The sequence below is a fragment of the Triturus cristatus genome, chromosome 5_2 (genome assembly GCF_964204655.1).
Source record: "Triturus cristatus chromosome 5_2, aTriCri1.1, whole genome shotgun sequence".
Taxonomy (NCBI): domain Eukaryota; kingdom Metazoa; phylum Chordata; class Amphibia; order Caudata; family Salamandridae; genus Triturus; species Triturus cristatus.
In genome coordinates this window covers 9,076,384-9,096,122 of record NC_140588.1, presented here as the reverse complement: position 1 = coordinate 9,096,122, position 19,739 = coordinate 9,076,384, and the positions used below count along the sequence as shown (strand labels likewise).

The 19,739-nt window shown below is 46.1% G+C and overlaps 1 protein-coding gene across 1 annotated transcript in view; it reads right to left on the bottom strand.

Moving 5' to 3' along the window:
- Positions 1 to 19,739, bottom strand: part of DNAH5 (dynein axonemal heavy chain 5) — a 5,853,083-nt gene that overhangs the window by 2,925,967 nt on the left and 2,907,377 nt on the right. The window contains exon 37 of the mRNA XM_085606747.1: positions 4,800 to 4,987. Within this exon, the coding sequence (XP_085462873.1) occupies positions 4,800 to 4,987 (188 nt within the window). The remainder of the gene's footprint in view (positions 1 to 4,799; positions 4,988 to 19,739) is intronic.

Genomic DNA, 19,739 nt, shown 5'->3' with positions numbered 1-19,739 from the left:
GATAATTACACAAGTGGATCTAATTAAAATATAAACTGTAACGGTCTCGCTGTGGAGACTCTTTTTTTGTGTTCAAACCCCTGCTGAGGTCAATATGTTTACCACATTCCTTTTCCATAAAGCTAGCCCCATTAGTGTTCGGCAACACAGCCTCTCGCTTCAAGATTAACGTTTTTCCTGATTGTCCCTGACAGAGGTTTTACTCTCAGAGGCTCTGCATGATGAAAAACACACTCACATAAAGGTAAGCTTTTAGGGGCATATCGACAAGGGGTGGCGATAATATTATCGCCGCTTTAGAGCCCGTTTTCAGGCGAAAAGTGGCGATGATAATATTGCATTATCAACAAGGACATGCTAGCACGTGTTTCCTTGCAATAGCGCCCCTTGTCAGCACGCCTCCCATCGCATTGCTAATGAGATGCAAAGGAGGCGTGCCTGACAAGACTCCCTTGGGAGAATATCGCTAACCCAGCTTCGTCATATTGACAACGAGGGTTAGCGATATTTAAAATGACGTTAAGTATGCCTTAACGCAGGAATTTAACGTCTGTTAAATTCCTGACTAAGGCATACCTAACATGGGGGGTGGATTGTGTGGCTAAGACGACAAGCCCCATCATCTAGGATATCGCCGTTTTGCACTATGGAAAACTGCGATATCCCCACTATCTCCGAAATTGTTATCACCTCGGCGATGCGCGTTGTTGGTAACGTGCTAACCGGGTGATAAATTCCAGAGATAGCAAGCGATAAATATGCAAGCGCTAAGCGCGCTTTGCGATATTTATCGCCGGCCCTTGATAATATGCCCCTTAGTGTCTCCGTTTGTTCTACATTCAGCAGTGCATTAAACAATATCAACCCCAATGTTTTCAATACACCAGTAAATTGCTATTGTGCAACTAACCAAGCTGTTTTCTAGAGTTCTTTAATACGAGTAAGTGGTCTGTAATGTTGGGATTTGATAAAGTGAATTTGGCGGAGGCCTCAATCCAGTGTCCCTCGATGGAGGAGTCAAAGTTGTTGCAGTTATTTCCCATTTTGCGATCTTGCTGCTCATTCACAGCATTTCATTCGTGAGACAGTGCCATTCAGAGTTTTCTCCACATTACACTGGGGCAACATCGCTCCAGGGTTATATTGTGTCTTTGTTGCCTGATTCTTTATGAACTCCCATTACTTAAAAAATTTAATTTACTCCGTGGAGAACTTGATCAAAGATTGTGTGGAGAGAAGCAGCCTCCCAAAAAACCACACGGTCAGATTCTTTTGTTGTTTCGGTTGATTTGTAAAATATTGCAGCAGCATTGATTCTTATTCAGGGCAAGTTAACCTCAGTGTTTAGTGGCTGCTCTCTTGTCCATGTCAAAATGAAGTAATCAATGCATTGTTTAATGAAGGATTGTGCTCAATAGTGTCATTTATACATTCCTAAGTGCAGCCTCGGGACGAGGGTGAATAAAGGATCAAAATATGAAAACAAAAAAAAAACGAAATAAACCAAGGCAGAGTGGTCGCGAAGTGGCCAAATTAGATTTATTCACCATCACACACATTAGCACCACTTTACAAACTTTGCCAGAGCGCCACTTTACCAGTGAAGCGCTACTTTCATTTTCTCGTAATTCTTTGAACAACATTCATTTCCACGGGTAAGGAAGTGCACCATTCCTGGAGGTTCTACAATACCTGGTTGATGAATAGAAAACGTTTGATGAGATCTTTATCATCTGTTTTCCTGTTTTTAATTTGTAATATGTGTACCGCCGCTCTGTGTGCAGGGATGTGGTCACGTTTTGTGCGTTAAGGTGCTGCATCGCTAAATACTTATAAGGTTCCAAAGGCGAGACCGATGCTTGTTTTACCTCTCAACTAAACACCAAAGGGTAGATTCACTAAAGGTATGACAGGTGCTGTGGAGGCACAAAGAAGAAAGTAACTTTTAATTTGAATGCACAAGATTACCTGCAAAGGATGTTAAGAGTTGAGCTAAACCGATTACAGTGCTATAATAACTGCGAATTTAAATCTAGAAACACATGAATATTTATTTAATGAAATGCTCTAAGGTCTATGATTTTACAAAGGGGACCACTTGAGATCCCCTTCGCCCACATTGGACCTCAGTCATCCTACAGGTTCCAGAATGTTTTTCAAATGTGAAAAAATACATTAATGCGATGAAAATGCTGGCAGTACTATTTGAAACTGCTGCGGCTCTGGCGGGGCACAAGTTTACTAGCCCCAGGAAAGCTTTGGCTCAATCATTTCCATGCAGGTTTTATTCAGTAAATCTCTCTGTTTCAGATTTCTTTGATACAGTCTATTGTAAAACGTATATGTATAAACGTCGTTATTTCAATATTGATCATGCTAGTGTTGATTAAATTGAACGTCATCTATATTTAGAATTTTATTTGACAATTTGAAACTTCAATCAAGCCCAATAAAAAAATACAAATCTCCCATCAGAGTGCTATGTCCTAATACGAATCCTTTGCTCACTGTACCCTCTGTATTAAATATGAGTTGCCTTCCATTATGCTTGACTAACGGCCATATTTTCTTGTCAATGCTTGAAACTTCTAATCAGAAGTTACCCTCTCAGAGCTGAGACAAGGAGGCCCCTTGTCACATAAGGCATGATTTTTTTTAAAGTACTGTTTCGGTTGAACCTCTTTCTATATGTTTTAATACTTTTGAATGTAGTGTCTGCCTGGTAGCCGATCCTAGAAACTAAAAGTGTGCCCCACTTCACCATGGGGAGCTCAATTCCTTAGCTGATGCTGAGGTATTCCCCTACTCCATTTTGCTATGATTCATTTGTGTATTTTAATAAATAGATTTTTAGGTTCACTGGCAAAGCAAATGGATGCGGAGATGCACCTGGGTCTCTGTTCTATCATGTGCCCAACAGTTCAGACCAAACTAATTTTGGGACAGGAAGAAAACATTTGTGTATGTTTGACCCCCTTCTGCAATTGCACAGACAACATAAGTAATTCAGGAATACTCCACCGAGGCACAACAATAAAAGTACCAACAGTGGTTTGGGCATTTCCAACACATTTCAGTTATGTGGAATAGAACGGAGTAATCCAAAATAAATGACCATTGTGCAGCATGTTCTGCCGTGTGCATCGTGCATTATTTAAATTAATTACTTATTGGGTTTGCTAGGCCTTAATCCTCCAGCAGACAAGAAGTACAAAGGAGGAATGATCACTTATACACTTGGGATAGACCGAATATGAATAATAAAGAGTCAAGCTGTATCGAAGAGGGTCCTCCGATCCAGTTTCTGCCATTTAGACACTTCATAATTGCAAAGTCAAAGAAATAATAATGCCCTGGAGATTAAAGATTGTACAGATTCCTGTAATGTTTGCTGGTGGAAAATATTTTCTCCTTCCAAGCATTTTTAAATTAAATGTTCGACAAGGGCATCTATGCTAAAGCAACACTTAATCAAGTTGTTTCACCCCAGAATCAAGGCCTTAGAAGCAATAGTTACACAGATCTCTAGTGAAGCATGAAAAACAAGCATTAGCAAAACCAATTGATCTAGCATTAATATTAAAAGAAAGTGTCAGCAAATTAAAGTCAGACTTATAGGTTTTGCCAGTGCCTGATATTCGTAGTGAAACGCCCAGCCACATCTGTGATCTACTATGCATAGTACTTTTAATAATACTTCAAAGATCGAGAAGTCTTTCTTTTAAAGTCCTGTGCTTCAAAGTTCAGAATAATGCAAAATAGCTTGGCATTAAAAAGAACCAACAGGCTGGATGGAATACACTGCATTAAAGTGTACTAATTACACAGCCATTGAGGACCGTGCACTCAGTACCAAACACAGAACAGGCCCATGTAGTGCTGAGCACATTAAAATAGAAAGCGAAAAGTTGCAAACCGTTAGAAGCATGGGTGTCTTTTCTTCTGCACATCAGTACAGACTGAAATCAAAATGGTTGTCCTGAAGTCTTGCAAGATAATGTCTCGTATTGTTGATCGGACAAGACTTGTGGTTACCATCAAGGTGTCAAGCTGTCCCAGTCAGCAAAGGAACACACCAACAAAGTGTTCATCTTAAAGTCAGCATTGCATTTGAGCCCCAACAGAAGCTTAAGAAAAAGCCAGATGCAGTATAAAGGAATAGCAATTAAGAATCACCTTTGCTATACAGCACCATGTGTGAGTATTATGATGCAAGAAACAGCCAATGGCATGATGTCGGACTAAAATACTCCTCTGGACTGATCTAAGATGAGATTGATGCATTCTCAAAGCAATGGCTGAAGGAAGCCAACCAACACAATCCAACGGTTGGAGGGTGATGAAAAGCCTATTCTATGGCCCACATTGTGAGTTGGGTACAATCTGGTGAGATTTATGGCACGCAATTAAAACCAACACTGAGGTTCTCAGTATTTATCGGGTATGATAATTATCACCTATTACAAGGTGTTGGGGCATTGTAATGCTTTTGGCATTTACCGCACCAAAATCTGCATGTTCCACTATTTATCTGGTATTTCCCTCTCCCCTGCCGATATTTATCACAAAACTCTTACTTCTGAAATGTGTGGTAAGATGACTTACTGCACATATCGTAATTTATTGGCCCACTCGTTACGAGGGTCTATGTATATTGTAAACAATAGGTCGACAGACTGCTGTGTTGTCTAGCCAGATCTAATACAAAGCACGTTTGTTAATGCGGAGTATTGCCAAACCAAACATTTTTCTGATTATTGTGAAAACTGTGCAGAAAACATGTTTGAGTTCACGCTTACCATAGTCAAAAATAGTCCAAACTCGGGGTTCATATTCACGGTATCTCCATCGGTGAAAATGAATTTTTGTTTGCGTTCCTTCTTACAGGTCAGCACAATTGCAATCTGCTGAGCAGCTACTGACAGCACTGGTAAGTCAATGCGGTTAAATTCATCAAAGCAGCCCCAAGAGCCGGACTGGGCCAGGCCTAAGACAAAGAGGAGAGTCAACAAGTAGTTTTGAATTTTTCTTAAAACACGAAGGTATGTTTAATAAACTCTACATCAAACAATTGCAAAAAAGCATATTAACGTTGGACAACTTAAAGCTTGGTTTCACAATACAAAAATACAGCATTATTTTCAACCTCTGTACATGAAAAATGGCACGATTCAAAAATAAATTACTCATTCGTCATCACTGAAGTGTCAATGGCATTTGAATTTGTGGGAAAACATATACGCCATAAACACAATGCCCAATAGGATTGTTGAGATCGCACAACTACGGTTGGCTCTTTTTAGAAATTGGCGACTTTGACAGACACTAGTGACATCTCTGAATACACATTTCATGGATGCAGTGTCACATATGAATGGCCCCGAATGGTATTAGAGATTCTTATTTCACACTTCATGCTTCTATTTAAGCCGCAAATTACCTAATGAGAGGTTTAAGTGAAAACACAAAGGAAGTTTTTATGATTTTTAATAATCTATAAAAAAAAATAATATAAAAATGTGAGAAATTGTTCAATTTCTTACAAGAGACAAATTTCAATTGTAATTGTTTTCGGTAAGCTTTATAAATCCAAATTAGCGAAAATTCAGAATTATAGCACAAATGTAACAGCATACCTCGAATTACCACCCAAGAGCTCTTTGAGAACCATGCACCTTTGCCACCAATTAAAAACATACGTGACCAACAGACATTTTCCCCTTTCCCCGCTCATGGGAATACCAAAGGTAGCCAAGTTCATATGTATTTATATTAACGGGTCTGTCAGCTGAATAAACACTCTTTTCTAATTAGTTAGCCTGCAGTGTGAATATATCACATGACCAGCACAACATCTCAAAGGCTGAATGTGTCTTTCGTCCACACCTCCATGGTGATTCCTGAGCCTAAATCTGACAAGCAGGTACAGTTGAGCAGAAATGTAGCAGATTGGACACAATGGTCATGTAGGAAGGTGGAATCTGACTAATGGTTGCCCCCAACTTTTTGCCTGGTATTTGAGTGGTTTTTGGCTAGTCTGGCTGGGATCCTGCTATCCAGGACCCCAGCCTATCTGCTTTCTCCCTAAAACTGATGTGAGTACCCTAGGTACAAACCAATTGGATACTGAGGATACCCTATCAGCCCTTGTAGATGGTACCCTAGGTACGCAGGGTATGGGTCCCTCAGAGGCCTACCGGGGCTGCAGCACTTATTGTGCCACCCTCGGACAGCCATACAAACTGACACCACCAGACCACTACTGTAGTCTGGGTAAGGTGGTGCTTGCACCCCTTACAGGGATATAGGTACCCTGTATCCCACCTATTTACAACACATATACACTCATAGGTCACCCCTATAGCAGGCCTTGGTAATCCTACAAGGCAGGGTGCTGAGGTATGTGTGAGGGGGGACCCCTACCTGAGTAGGGCCCCTCTGCAACCTTCGTAAAATCATTGCTGGGTTGTTTGTAGTGTAGCCATACCATATACTCTTAACCGCATTATAAGTTAATCGCGATAGCGTGATAACTTGAGAATGGCTACACAGAACCATATTGTGGTTGGTGTCAAACATGTAGGAATCATACCCCCAGTCCAGTCATGGGCATGAGGGTACGATTCCCCCCTGCTAGAGGGGCGATATGGGAAAAGCGGTAGAATTTAGGCACCAATTTAAAAGTGCACATGTAGTACAAAATGGATGCTACCAGCCACCCACACGACTCTACCTGCCTGTTGCTGGGGAAAACCCCAGCCTCGGCAGCTGGAAAATAGGGATCCTGTTGCAGGGAGGTGCCAGCACCTCCCCAGACAGGCTATGTGGATTGGAACTGGGTGGGTGCACCATAGGATGCCTTTCAGAGTTGCACGTAGGCTGCTACAGCGCCTACATTCTGCATACACCACCTGGAACCGGTTCAGGGGCATCCTGCCCTTCGCCCAGGCGGGAAACACACAAAGGGGAGAGGGTGTAGCCACCCTTTCCCGCCTCAACTCTCATTGGTAGGCTCTGACCTGGACCCTCCCCTAATCTCCTGGATAAAGGTGAATACTGTGTCCCCAGAGCCTCAGATTAATCTTGGATTTTACAGACTTGACCTTCGACGAGCTGCTGCCCAGCTGACTGAAGAAATCTCCCTTGGGGTAAAAGAGTTACCCCCCTGCTTGGCAGGCACCTGAAACACTGCAAGTGACCCGGTTGGAACTTTGCTGCTCCTGAGGACTTCGTCGACTCCCAGCAACCTTGAGGTGGGTTTCCTGAGCATCCCAGAGGCCAGTGAGTGTGCACAGCAAGTCTGAGCACTGTGGACCACGTGGGTGCCGAGATCCCCAATACCCCAGGACACCGGCCACCTCTTGCATAGCACACGACCCTGACCAGTGGGGAAGGTGTGCTTTGGCCCAATATTGAGCCAACCTCTCAGCAGCAACTGTGCCAAAGATCAGCGCCCTTGCCCCCTCCGGTGGCCCGTGGGCTCCCTTTTACGCACTCCAAATTGCTGCCTCCCGCGGTCCCTTGTCTTTCGACTGGTGGGCCCTAGCGGAGGTCAATCTCGACTTTTAAGAGTTCCCCTGGTTGTTGCTCTACAGTCTCCCCAAAGGAGACCTCTCTCAGACCGCGTGGGTCTGCACCAGTAGCTGATTTGTTCATCTTGCGTGGGTTGCCAAGACTTAGTGGCTCCAAACTGGACACTAACACCGCAGCGACCCTCATCCTTCGTGGGACAGTCGTCCTCCTGAAGCTGGCCTTCCTTGAAGCCTCCCGGAACCCGTTGCTGCAGATCCAAGCTACACCACTTTCCACTTGAAGCACCCGACATTGAAGGGCTCTTTCCTTTGAGCTCCCTGGTCACTGTGCCGTGACCCAGACTCTGTCCCCTCTGCTTTCAGGTTCTCCTCTACAAGATCTACAACTTCATTCTTCACGACATCATCAACGCTTTTGGCTAGCAGCAGTTTTGTACATTTTCCCATTGAAAATCAGCCCGAGACCCGACATCGAAAACGACCTATGCACCCAGCTTCCCTGGGGCAGGTAACAGTGGTACCTCAGTACTATCGTGGTAGTGGGCTCCTCAAAAGCTTAACTCTAAGCCCTTAACTTTGAACTCCTGCTAGAAGTGTCTTTAATCTTTTAAAATCAAACCGCGACATTCTCCATAGGCTATAATAGAGATCCCGATAGCAGCTATTTGCACTGCACGCGTCTCCCGTGGGTTCCCTTCCTCATAACCTGGGGTGGATTCTTAAGGGGCCAGCGATCCTAAATGCCCTAGTGTGAGAAGTTGGCCTGGCATATGCTGTCTCCTAGTTATAGGGACACCTTGCACCAGTCCAATTCGACTCTTATTGATGATAGGTTTAAGACAACCTTTAAAGAAAGCTATCCTAGTGGTAGCTGTGGAGAGCAGCCTTCAGGCTAAGTCTTGAAGGAGTGTTAAGCAGATTATTGTTTTACCATAATAACCTCTTGAATAAACAAATGAAAGAGTAGCCCACACAGGTATATATATAAAATATATGTATTTATTCTAGACAGAATCCCACAGTCTCTTTATGAAGCTGTGGCAAAGTTACAATATCAAACAAGCATTGATAGACACAATAAATAGCACTATTAACATTGGGCCCCAGGGGGGGACCAAACCATATACTAAAAAAGTGGTATAAGAACCACGACAATTCTACAGGCAATGCCTAGGGCATTCAGGATCGCTGGCCCCTTAAGAATCCACCCCAGGTTATGAGGAAGGGGACCCACGGGAGGCGCGTGCAGTGGAAGTAGCTGCTATCGGGATCTCTATTACAGCCTATGGAGAATGTCGCGGTTGGAAATAAACAGTTTAAAAATACTTCTAGCAGGAGTACAAAGTTAAAACTTTAGACTTAAGCTTTTGAGGAGCCCACTACCACGAGAGTACCGAGGTACCACTGTTACCTGCCCCAGGGAAGCCGGGTGCATAGGTAGTTTCTGCTGTCGGGTCGCGGGCTGATTTTCAATGGGAAAATAGTCAAAAGTTCTGCTAGCCAAAAGCGTCGATGATTCCGTGAAGATCAAAGATGTGAAGATTGTAGAGAAGAACCTGAAAGCAGAGGGGACAGAGTCTGGGTCACGGCAAAGTGACCAGAAGGCTCAAAGCAAAGAGCCCATCGATGTCGGGTGCTTCAGGTGGAAAGTGGTGTAGCTTGGATCTGCAGCCACAGGCTCCGGGAGGCTTCAAGGAAGGCCAGCTTCGGGAGAGCGACTGTCCCACGTCGGATGAGGGTCCCTGCGGTGTTAGTGTCCGGTTTGGATCCACTAAGCTTTGGCAACCGCAACCCACGAAGGATGAACAAATCTGCTAGAGTTCAGACCTACGAGGTCTGGGAGAGGTCTCCTTCGAGGAGACTTTAGAGCAGGCCTGGAGCAACCAGGGGAACTCTTGATTGTAGTAATAGACCTCCGCTAGGGCCCACAAGTCGAGAGACAAGGGACCGCGGGAGGCGGCAATTTGAAGTGCGTAAAAGGGCACCCACGGGCCACCGGAGGGGGCTAGGGTGCTGGTCTTTGGCACAATTGCTGTAGAGTGGATGGCTCAAAAATGGGCCAAAGCACAACTTCCCCACTGGTCAGGGTCGTGTGCTATGCAAGAGGTGGCCGGTGTCCTGGGGTATTGGGGATCTCGGCACCCACGCTGTCCACGGTGCCCAAACTCGTTGAGCACACTAACTGACCTCTGGGATGCGCTGGAAACCCACCTCAAGGGTGCTGGAAGTCGTCGAAGTCCATAGGAGCAGCGAGGTTCCAACCGGGTCACTTGCAGTGTTTCAGGTGCCTGCCAAGCAGGGGGATAACTCCTTTATCCCAAGGGAGATTTCTTCCGTCAGCTGGGCAGCAGCAAGTTGAAGGTCAAGACTGTAAAGTTCAAGATTAATCTGAGGCTCTGGGGCCACGTTATTCACCTTTATCCCCAAGATATGGGGAGTGTCCAGAGTAGTGTCCACCAATGGGAGGTGAGGCAGGAAAGGGTGGCTACACCCTCTCCCCTTTGTGTGTTTCCTGCCTGGGCGAAGGGCAGGATGCCCCTGAACTGGTTCCAAGCTTTTTAGTACATCTTGAGGTTTTGACCCAGCATGACTTTCCTCAGACTGACAAACAGGTTGTCCAAGAGAGTATCATTTCAAAAAGCTGGTTACAGATTGTACATATTTTTATAAGTTGCAATGGAACATGGAGGAGGTTGGGGAAAGATGGGCCGACTAGCTTCCTCAAAGTGGGAAAGATATCATCGCAGGTCTTTGGTTCTGTAATCAAGCAACTTACTGCTTGGGGCACTACGTTCAGCACGGCAAAGACACCTGGATAGTCCAGTGAGAAGTGAGGTTTTCCCCATTTATATCAGTAGAGCCATACTTGAGACCCTAGATAGGGGACAATCTTACAGATCGGTAAACACCTTTAGACCCGCCAATTCAGCAGGGCACATCTCTATAAATGGTATGGATGATGGAGAACATCCCTAGGTTTGCAGGTTGCTTAACATTTTAAGACTCTCAGTACCTCCTCAACCTAGGTATTTACATCTCTGCGATGTCAATTAAAGTTTTGAATAGGTTTCTTTCATGGCAACTGTATGAATAATTATCCAGGAAGGAATTATTAGGTGCACTAGTCATGCTTCTTGGTCTGGTAACCTGTAGAAGAATCTCGGATGTTCATCCTCTGGATAAATCTGGGACAGTGTTTATGTCGGATAAGGTTACATTCTCGATTTCAAGGTAGACTAACACAAAAGTAATGGTGCACCCACCCTGTTCCAATCCACATTATCCTGTCTGGGGAGATGCTAGCACCTCCCTGCCACAGGATTCCTATTTTCCAGCTGGCAAGGCTGGGGTTTTCCCCAGCAACAGCCAGCCAGGGTCTTGTAGGTGGCGGGCAGTAGCCATTTTGTGTTACTTGTGCACTTTTAAATTGGTGTCCGAAATCTACCGCTTTTCCCATATCGCCCCTCTAGCAGGGGGGAATCGTACCCTCATGCCCATGGCTGGACTGGGTGTATGATTCCTACATGTTTGACACCAAACACGATATAGTTCTGTGTAGCAATTCTCAAGTTATCGCGTTATCGCGATAGACTTATAATGCGGTTAAGAGTATATGGTATGGCTACACTACAAACAACCCAGCATGATTTTATGAAGGTTGCAGAGAGGCCCTACTCATGTAGGGGTCCCCCCTCACACATACCTCAGCACCCTGCCTTGTAGGATTACCAAGGCTTGCTGTAGGGGTGACCTATGAGAGTCTATGTGTTGTAATGGGGTGGGATATAGGTACCTATATCCCTGTAAGGGGTGCTAGCACCACCTTACCCAGACTACAGTAGTGGTCTGGTGGTGTCAGTTTGTATGGCTGTCCCAGGGTGGCACAATAAGTGCTGCAGCCCTGGTAGGCCTACTGAGGGACCCATGCCCTGGGTACCTAGGGTACCATCTACAAGGGACTGTCAGGGCATCCTCAGCATCCAATGGGTTTGTACCTAGGGTACTTCACATTAGTTGTAGTGAGAAAGCAGATAGGCTGGGGTCCTGGATAGCAGGATCCCAGCCAGACTAGTCAAAAACCACTCAAATACCAGGCAAAAAGTTGGGGGCAACCATTAGTCAGATTCCACCTTCCTACACCTAGGCATTGTCTGTAGAATTGTCGTGGTTCTTATACCACTTTTTTAATATATGGTTTGGTCCCCCCCCTGGGGCCCTGTGATTCCAGTGCTATTTATTGTATCTATCAATGCTTGTTTGAATTGTAACTTTACCTCTAGCCTCATAAAGAGACTTGTGGGATTCTGTCTAGAATAAATACATATATTTTATATATATATATCTGTGTGGACTACTTTCTCATTTGGTCATTCATGAGGTTATCTATGGTAAAACAATAAGCTTAACACTCCTTCAAGACTTAGACTGAAGGCTGCTCTCGACAGCTACCACTAGGATAGCTTTCTTTAAAGGTTGTCTTTAACCTATCACCATAAGAGTTGAATTGAACTGGTGCAAGGTGTCCCCTATAACTAGAGGACAGCATATGCCAGGCCAACTTCTCACAGGGCAGACTAGGCATAAGGAGGGAGGCTGAGGGGAAAGGGAATGAATTAGGGAGACTTGGGGCAACGACAGACTAGGGAAAAGATGGCATACTGATAGAAACTAGGCAATCTCAGAGGTAGACGGAGAACAGACCGACTTGAGTTAAAGTGGGCAGGTTAAGGAGAAAGCTGACCGGTTGTAGGGAAACAGAGCACACTTGGGCGAAAGTAGGCAGATTGGGGAAGAGGGAAGCCAAAGAGGAAACTGGGCAAAGTTGGTGGAGAATAGGCAGACTGTGGGGGAAGTGACTGGGTCAGTTTAAAGTGGATAGACTCGGGGGAGAATGGTCAGATGGGCATAGCAACCAGGATGAGATGAAAGCAGGCATATTCGAGGAGAGAAAAGATGGATGAAAAGCAGTGACGCTGAGAGGAAGAGAGCAGACTCAGGAGAGACTGGGCAGTTGGACGGAAAACAGGCAGACTGAGGTTATAGGGAGCAGATGTGCAGAGGCAGCAGGCAAATGAGAAATCTGGACAGACTGAAGGTAAAGCATTTTCATGCGGGGGTGGAGTGAGAGGAGAAAGGGACAGCCAGTGGCGTAACGAAACTTGAGCCCCCCCCCCTGCAAAGTACACAGAGGGGCCCCCCCTCCTCAACACCTACCAGTTTTGCTGAGGAGGCCCCCTGGAGCTCTGCACTTCGGGGGCTTAATCACTGAAGTATTGCCTAATATACATACAAACGTTGCATTAAAAAGAAATAGGGGCATGCACAATTTACTCTGAATGTGTGGATGCAAAGCACGATTGGGTATTTTCAACAAAGTGAAAAATTAACATTGCCATATTAACAGAACACCGCTACTCCAGAGGAAGCATGGGGTTGAAGACATTTGGGTCTTGCCGTTTGTCCACTTTCATAGTTCCCAGCAGGCTGTAATGGAGAATAGCTGTTGCAAAAGTCATTTGTCAAGTTTTTCATGTGTCGCACCCCATCCGGAGTCACCGGACCCTCCAATAAAGAAGCATTAATAAATCAAATACCCTTGTAGGGCCGCATGCTGACTGTAGGAAGGTGGATATCCGACTATGGTTACCCCCAACTTTTTGCCTAGTGTCTAGCTGGTTTTTCGAATTAGTTGGCCTGAGATCCTGCCATTCAGGGTCTCAGGCTATCTGCTCTCTCTTTAAAATGGACTCCATGTACTTTAGGTGCATAACCTATTTGGATAGGATCACCTTCTTGGCCCCTGTACAGTGTACCTTAGGTACCCAGGGCATAGGTGTATCCTAGGCCTACCAGGGGCTGCAGCATGTATTATGCCACCCCTGGCTTGGCCTTCCATTATAACACAACTGGCTGATCACTCAGCTGGGGCAAGGTCGTGTAATCACCCCTTGCTTAGGTGTAGTATTCCTATACCTATCTTACATATAGACACATGTGTACCTATCAGCCACTCCTATGGCAGGCCTTAACAATCCTGGAGGCAGAGTGCTTGGTAACATGTGAGATGGTGCTCTAGCATGAGCTGAGCCTGTCTGCAGCTTTCGGAACCATGTCCTTATAGCTGTTCTATGATATAGCCTACCATATACTCTTAAAGTGCCTTATAATCTTAAACGGTTATGGTAACTATGGTTTGGCTTTATCAAAACATGTCGTGTAAGGTGTCTAACACTTTGGAATAATACCCCCATCCCATTTCTGGGGATGAGGATATTATCCCTCCCTTCTAGTGGGAGAAGACATGTTGAAACCTACTTACCCGGTTAAAGTTAACCAGAGCCCCAGCATCACAAAATGGATGCTGCTGCCACGACACAAGTCTGACCTCCTGCTGCTGGGAGTGATCCCAGCAAAGGAGGCTTGGAAAATAGGTTTCCTGCCTTGGGAGGTGCGAGCACCACCCCAGACAGGCCTTAGTGTATTGGGGCAGGGAGGGATGAATGAAACGAGACACTGCCTGGGGCACACAAGGTGTCCCATGCATAGTCCAGTTCAAACCGGTGCTGGGGCACACCAGCCCCAGTCGTGGCGCGAAACTGGACAAAGGGAAGGGGGTGTAACCACCCCCATCCCAGGTCCCACCCATAAGGCGTGACCTAGCAGGCAACCCAGCCCCCCAGATTAGTATAAGAGTGGTAGCTGGGCCCCAGGAGATTAGATTATCCTGAACCTGCAACTTGACTAGAAACTCTGGACCTTCGACATTCGACGAAAGAAGAAGACTGAAGAATCTCCCTTGTGGCCAAGGAGTGGCTACCCTGTGCAAACAGGCACCATCAAGAGACTACCCTTTGCTTTGCTGAAGTTCTACGAGGGATCGACTACAGAGCCTTGACTTCCAGACTTCTCCGACCCTGATCCACATCCACAGCGAGCTGAGATCCGTGGAGGCGACCAGAGACGTGGGACCGGCTACGTGGGAAAAGTGGCGAGTATCTTTCAGCGCAGCTTCTGAGGTACCCTCGAAGTTGTGCACCGGGGATTGAGAAGCCCCAACCCCAAGCACCATCTGCACCGAAGATCAGCCCCCCACACTCCACGAGTCCTGCGTGGGGCCCTTCTGCATTTTCCTGCTTGCCGCGTCTGTCCGGTTGCTTGCCCGTTGGCTAGCGGCCTTTGTGACGACACACCTTGAATTCTTCACTGCTGGTTTGGCTCCTCCAGACTGGCTCCCGCTTCTTTGCAAAAGAGAAGCACCCCAGACCTTCCTGGTCTGCACCAGAAGCAAGTCCTCCGTTCTTCGTGGGTTCCGCTTGCCAAGGCTTGGTGAGTCCTAGTTCGACTTCGACGCCGCCGACAGCAAGAGCCTTCGTGGGACAGCTCGCCTCCTGGTCCTGGTCGTCCTCGACGTCTCCTGGTACCCGTGGCTGCAGCGACAAGCTTCACCCTTCACCTGCAATCTTCACGACATCGCCTGGTTCCTTCCTGGTTCCACGTGGTCACTGGCTAGTGACCTTGACTCTGTCCCTTCTGCTTGCAGGTACCCTTCCTTCTTGATCCCGGCCTTGGGATCCACCGGACACTCTGCACTGACTGCCTGTCAGCAACTTTCCTTCAGGCATCCATAGAAGTCCACGGCGAAACCCGACGCAAGTTCACACCTATGCACCCGCAGCCCGTGGGCTAGGTAACTTGGGTACTTCGGTGCTCACAAGGGTAGTGACTATCCTAGGGTCTAGTTTACGAGTCTCGACTCTCTAGCTACTTCAGAAGTGTCCTTAAACTGCTTATTTCAGAACTGTACTATTTCTATCGACTATACGCATTACGCGTGAGTGTTTCCACTCTGCACCTGAATCCTGTGGGCTTCCCACTTCCTAACTGTTGGTAGTGTAGTGTAGCCCCAGCGATTCCCTAGGCCTAGGCCTAGGCCTATCCTATTTCCGTGACAGTGGTTCTTATACCACTTACTTAGTATATGGTTTGCATGGCCCCTAGGGCCTAACTGTATTACTTACCTGTGTGACTTAATGTATGCATAAATAAGACTGTGTTGTACTTACCTCTAATCTCATAAAGAGTGCGGAGGGTTTGACTAGAATAAATACACTTTATTTTATATATATACCTGTTGTGGTGTCCTTTCATTTGGTATTCAAGGGTTTATATATGGTATCACAGCTGGCTGCACATGCCATTCAGAGTTTAGCCTAAGACTGCTCTTGTCCATGCTACCACTAGGATAGCTGGTCTATAAGGTTGACTTTACAACCAATCACCATAAGGGTTGTTTGGACTGATATAAGGTGTACACTAGAACTAGTGACATCATACATCAGGCCAACTTCTCACACTGACATCTGCAAAATGTCACGAAAGAGGGCTTATTTTATGATGGGTGTAAGGCTCGTGGTGGCTAGAGTCTCACAAACGGAATGCAAGCAAACCCGGGGCACGGGTTCCTGAATAAAAGCAGCACCCACTGCAGAGAACTGAAGAGAGAACATAACTGAACTCAACCAGTGGTCGAAGTGGGGAAAAAAAGTAGGGGAACTGTGGGCAGAGAATCAGAGGGCGGGAATAACCCGAGGATTGGGCCAGGTACAGATTCAGAGGTGTAGCCAGAAAGAGAAGGCCATCCCAATTTCTAATATTTGTTTAACATTTCACTGACCAGTTACAGCTTATTACATTATTTAATCCAACCAATAGATGCATATGTTTATTAAAGGTTTAATATGAGTTATTGACATTAAAATACATTCACAAAGTGGTATACATTTCCAATCACAGAATGTCCCACATACGCTCAAAAGTGGAATCACAAGCTATCTGTTTCAGAGTCATGCAGTCTGTCATCAAAACTTCTCTTGCCCTTTTCCACAAGAGCAGTTCAAACATAAATAGCGAAATATCCTAGTTTGCAAATGTATTCCACATAATCATGGCTCTGCACAGACGCACAAATGCTGACTCCAGCACATGTGCTATCACAATAGCAAACAGTGCAGCTCAGAAGTGTCATATTTATTTTCATTTATACAGTGCAAGCAAATAACTGGATAAAACCTAGCTTTAAAGAATGACTATGAGAATGTTAAACTGTAAATGCCTCCGTTTGTTTAAAATCAGATGCGCGGACTGCTCTGTTCCGTGCACACTAGCATCATGCTACAGAGTTAAATTAATTACTTACTGGGACAGTACACACTTGACGATTCGCCAAGCAGGGGCGAATTTGCATCCTTCAATATTGATTGAACGATTTCAAAATGGGGTGTGACCTAACTTACGCCGAGGCAGGGGCCCAGGCAGTTTCTGGGAGTACTGTGTGGCTCACAATAAGGTGGGCAGCTGGACCGCGGCAAGCAGCGGCATCCAATTTGAAATATTTTAAACACACGCAGTCACATGAGAAATAAGCTCTTCGCCGGGGAGACTGGGACCCATGTCAGAACTTAGTAAGCAACGTGCAGTGCTACCAATTATCAATATTTCGTGTCGAGTGTAGACCCGGCCCTGAAAAAGAAGTGCCGGTGCTAAGCACCGACACAAATTAAGCACTCGGGGATGGAGAGGTGACAGGCATTGGCAGGGGTGATAGGGGGAGAATGGTGACAGCATGGAAATGAATGAAGTAGAAAGTATGGTGGAGAGAGGGGTGAGTGGAGATACGGAAAAGGAGAATGAGCGGGAATGAACAGGGAGGGCGTGAAGGAGGGTTGAACATTGTCCTTATAGAAGAAACCCAAGGAGGCAGGATCGGGAACGTATGAAGTACAGCAGGTGGGGGCTGGTAGGGTAATCATGATCCTGGTGGGGAATGGGGCAGCTGGAGCTTGGCAGGAAGCTGGAGCGGGGTGAAGCACGCACTGAGGTCCGAGGTAAGGGTAGTGGAGGAGAATGAGGCGGGAAAAAACATTTTATGGAGGGAGGGAGGCAAGAGGCTATTAATGGGAGCGCCTGGCAGAAAAGAGGAAGCATAACACGGAAGAAGCATGGTAGGGGGTGGAGAGCATGTCAAGGGGTATGGAGGAGGGTGTCACAGACCGTAGAAGGGTGAGGAAGCATGACATGAAAGTGCAGGGAGGGAGTGAAGGAGGCTTGGTAGAGGCAGAGGCGCAACTAGAGCCAAATTTCGGGGGGGGCTGAATCTTTTAAGCCATAGGCAGAGTGGAGCTGCAGGGGCTCTTAGAAGGGGTGAAACAACAGCGAGGCCTCATTAACATGCAAATGGTCTTTTAAAGACCTGTGAAGTGCTCGGGTGCGGCTGTGTGTGGGCCGGGAAGCTGTCTCATCCCGGACTGACACACACCACGGCGGGGGGGGGGCTGAAGCCCTGTGAGTCGAATGGGTGTTGCGTGCCTGGGTAGAGAGCACATGAGAGATATGGCAGGAGGGGAGAGGCCATGACAGAAGGCACTTGGTAGATAGCTGGTGCGCGAGACAGCATGGAGGGGAGGCATATTTTAATGGGAAAGAGTATGCTGAACACTCATGGTAGCGAAGTAACAGGTGAAATATCTTACAGGGAGGCATCAACAGACGGACCCTGTCTGTGAGTGTAGGTGTACTGTGCGCTTAGGGGACCCCTGGACCTCTGGCCCCCCACACCGAGGGGCTGCGGGGGCCTTTGTTACGCCCCTGGGGACAGCTTAATTGGAGAAAACTAGAGGAAGCTGGTGGAGAACAGGCAGACCAGAGTTAAAAGGGTCAGTGTGCAGGGCGGCTCCTTATTAGGGCATTGCGGTTCCGCCCCTCTGACCTGCAGGTCCCCTTTGAGATTGTTTTTATTTTTTTAATACAATATTAAAAAGAAAGGGTGTATTATATGATGTTACCTCACCCTGTAGTACACTTACAAACCCTTTTAGGACCAGTAGGCTTAGTTTGTTAAGCCTGCTAGCTCAAACCTGGGTAGCTGTGGCTCTCGGCGGCAGGGCTTACACAAAGGAGCAAGTGCAAAGTATTTCAACAGCACCAACAACAATTGAAGAAGAAATGCACAAGAAAACTCAAGAAATCCAACACCAATTTATAAAAATAGACAGTATTTCATATACTATTAAACACCAAAATGAAAAAACATCCGGCACAGGGTTCCGGAGATATAGGTTCTACAAGTAACAGTAAATAGGCACTGTCTACTCAACCTCGAACAAGCATTGTCAAATTCAATGAATTGACACTTAAAAACCTTTTGAGCAAAACAGTTTGGCCAGTTGTATTGCAGTATGTTAGAGTTACTTTGGGTGACGATCTGCAACAGGGAGCCAGTCAGAGGGACCAGTTAAGCCCTCAAACAGTTACCTCAGCACGTGAAGTCTTCAGTCAGTTCCTGGCACTTTTATCCTTTGCTGTAGGTTCCTAAGGAAGTGGGGCTGATGCAAGGAAATTGGGATGCTAAAGATACTCCAGGATTCTGTGGATAAGATGCGGTCGACTTGGGTCTTCCTGCAGCTACTTCTGAGTCCACAGAGTGAGTAGAAGTCCCTCTAGGTCCTCTCAATCTGCCAGAAGTCCAGTCACAATTGGAGTACCAGTTTCCCGGTATCGCGGTCACAGCCAAATCCTTCCCAGGGCAATAAGTTGTCTTCTGTGGGACCAAGCTGCATGGTAATGACTCTCCAGTGGACTGGGGTGCAAATCCACTTCAGACCAGGCTGAAGTTTCCAAATCACTGCCCAACAGACAGTCCACAGGTAGGTCTGGGGAAACCACAACTCTTTTAAGCCCAGTTACTTCTCACCAGCTGAGATTAACAACTGCCAACAAATTATCAGTCCTGAGATTGCTTGATTGGTCACTTGGTAAAGTTGACCATGTATGATCTGGTCAGGAGATACAAGTTTCTCTGTCACCATTGTGACAGTGGCCCCTGTGTGCCACAGCGTCTTGACCATTAATCAGTGGCTGTTGTCTGTACTTGCCCAAGTGTTTTTTTTAATTTTTAAAACATTTATTGAGAATAAAGCATGTTACATTTAATGCATTCAATTATACAGTTTACATCTAGTCTTTGGCAGTATCATCATGACAACCGTGCATTGAAAATACTTTGCAACTTTAGTAATTATCTGGGCATGCAAACATCATTTTGGGCTGGCATGTATATAAGTCATAATACCTCCCAGTCATGGAGTTGCAGGTCTGTCACAAATAATTGCCCAAGTTAGTGGAACTTACAAGTAAAGTAGCAAGTTCCAT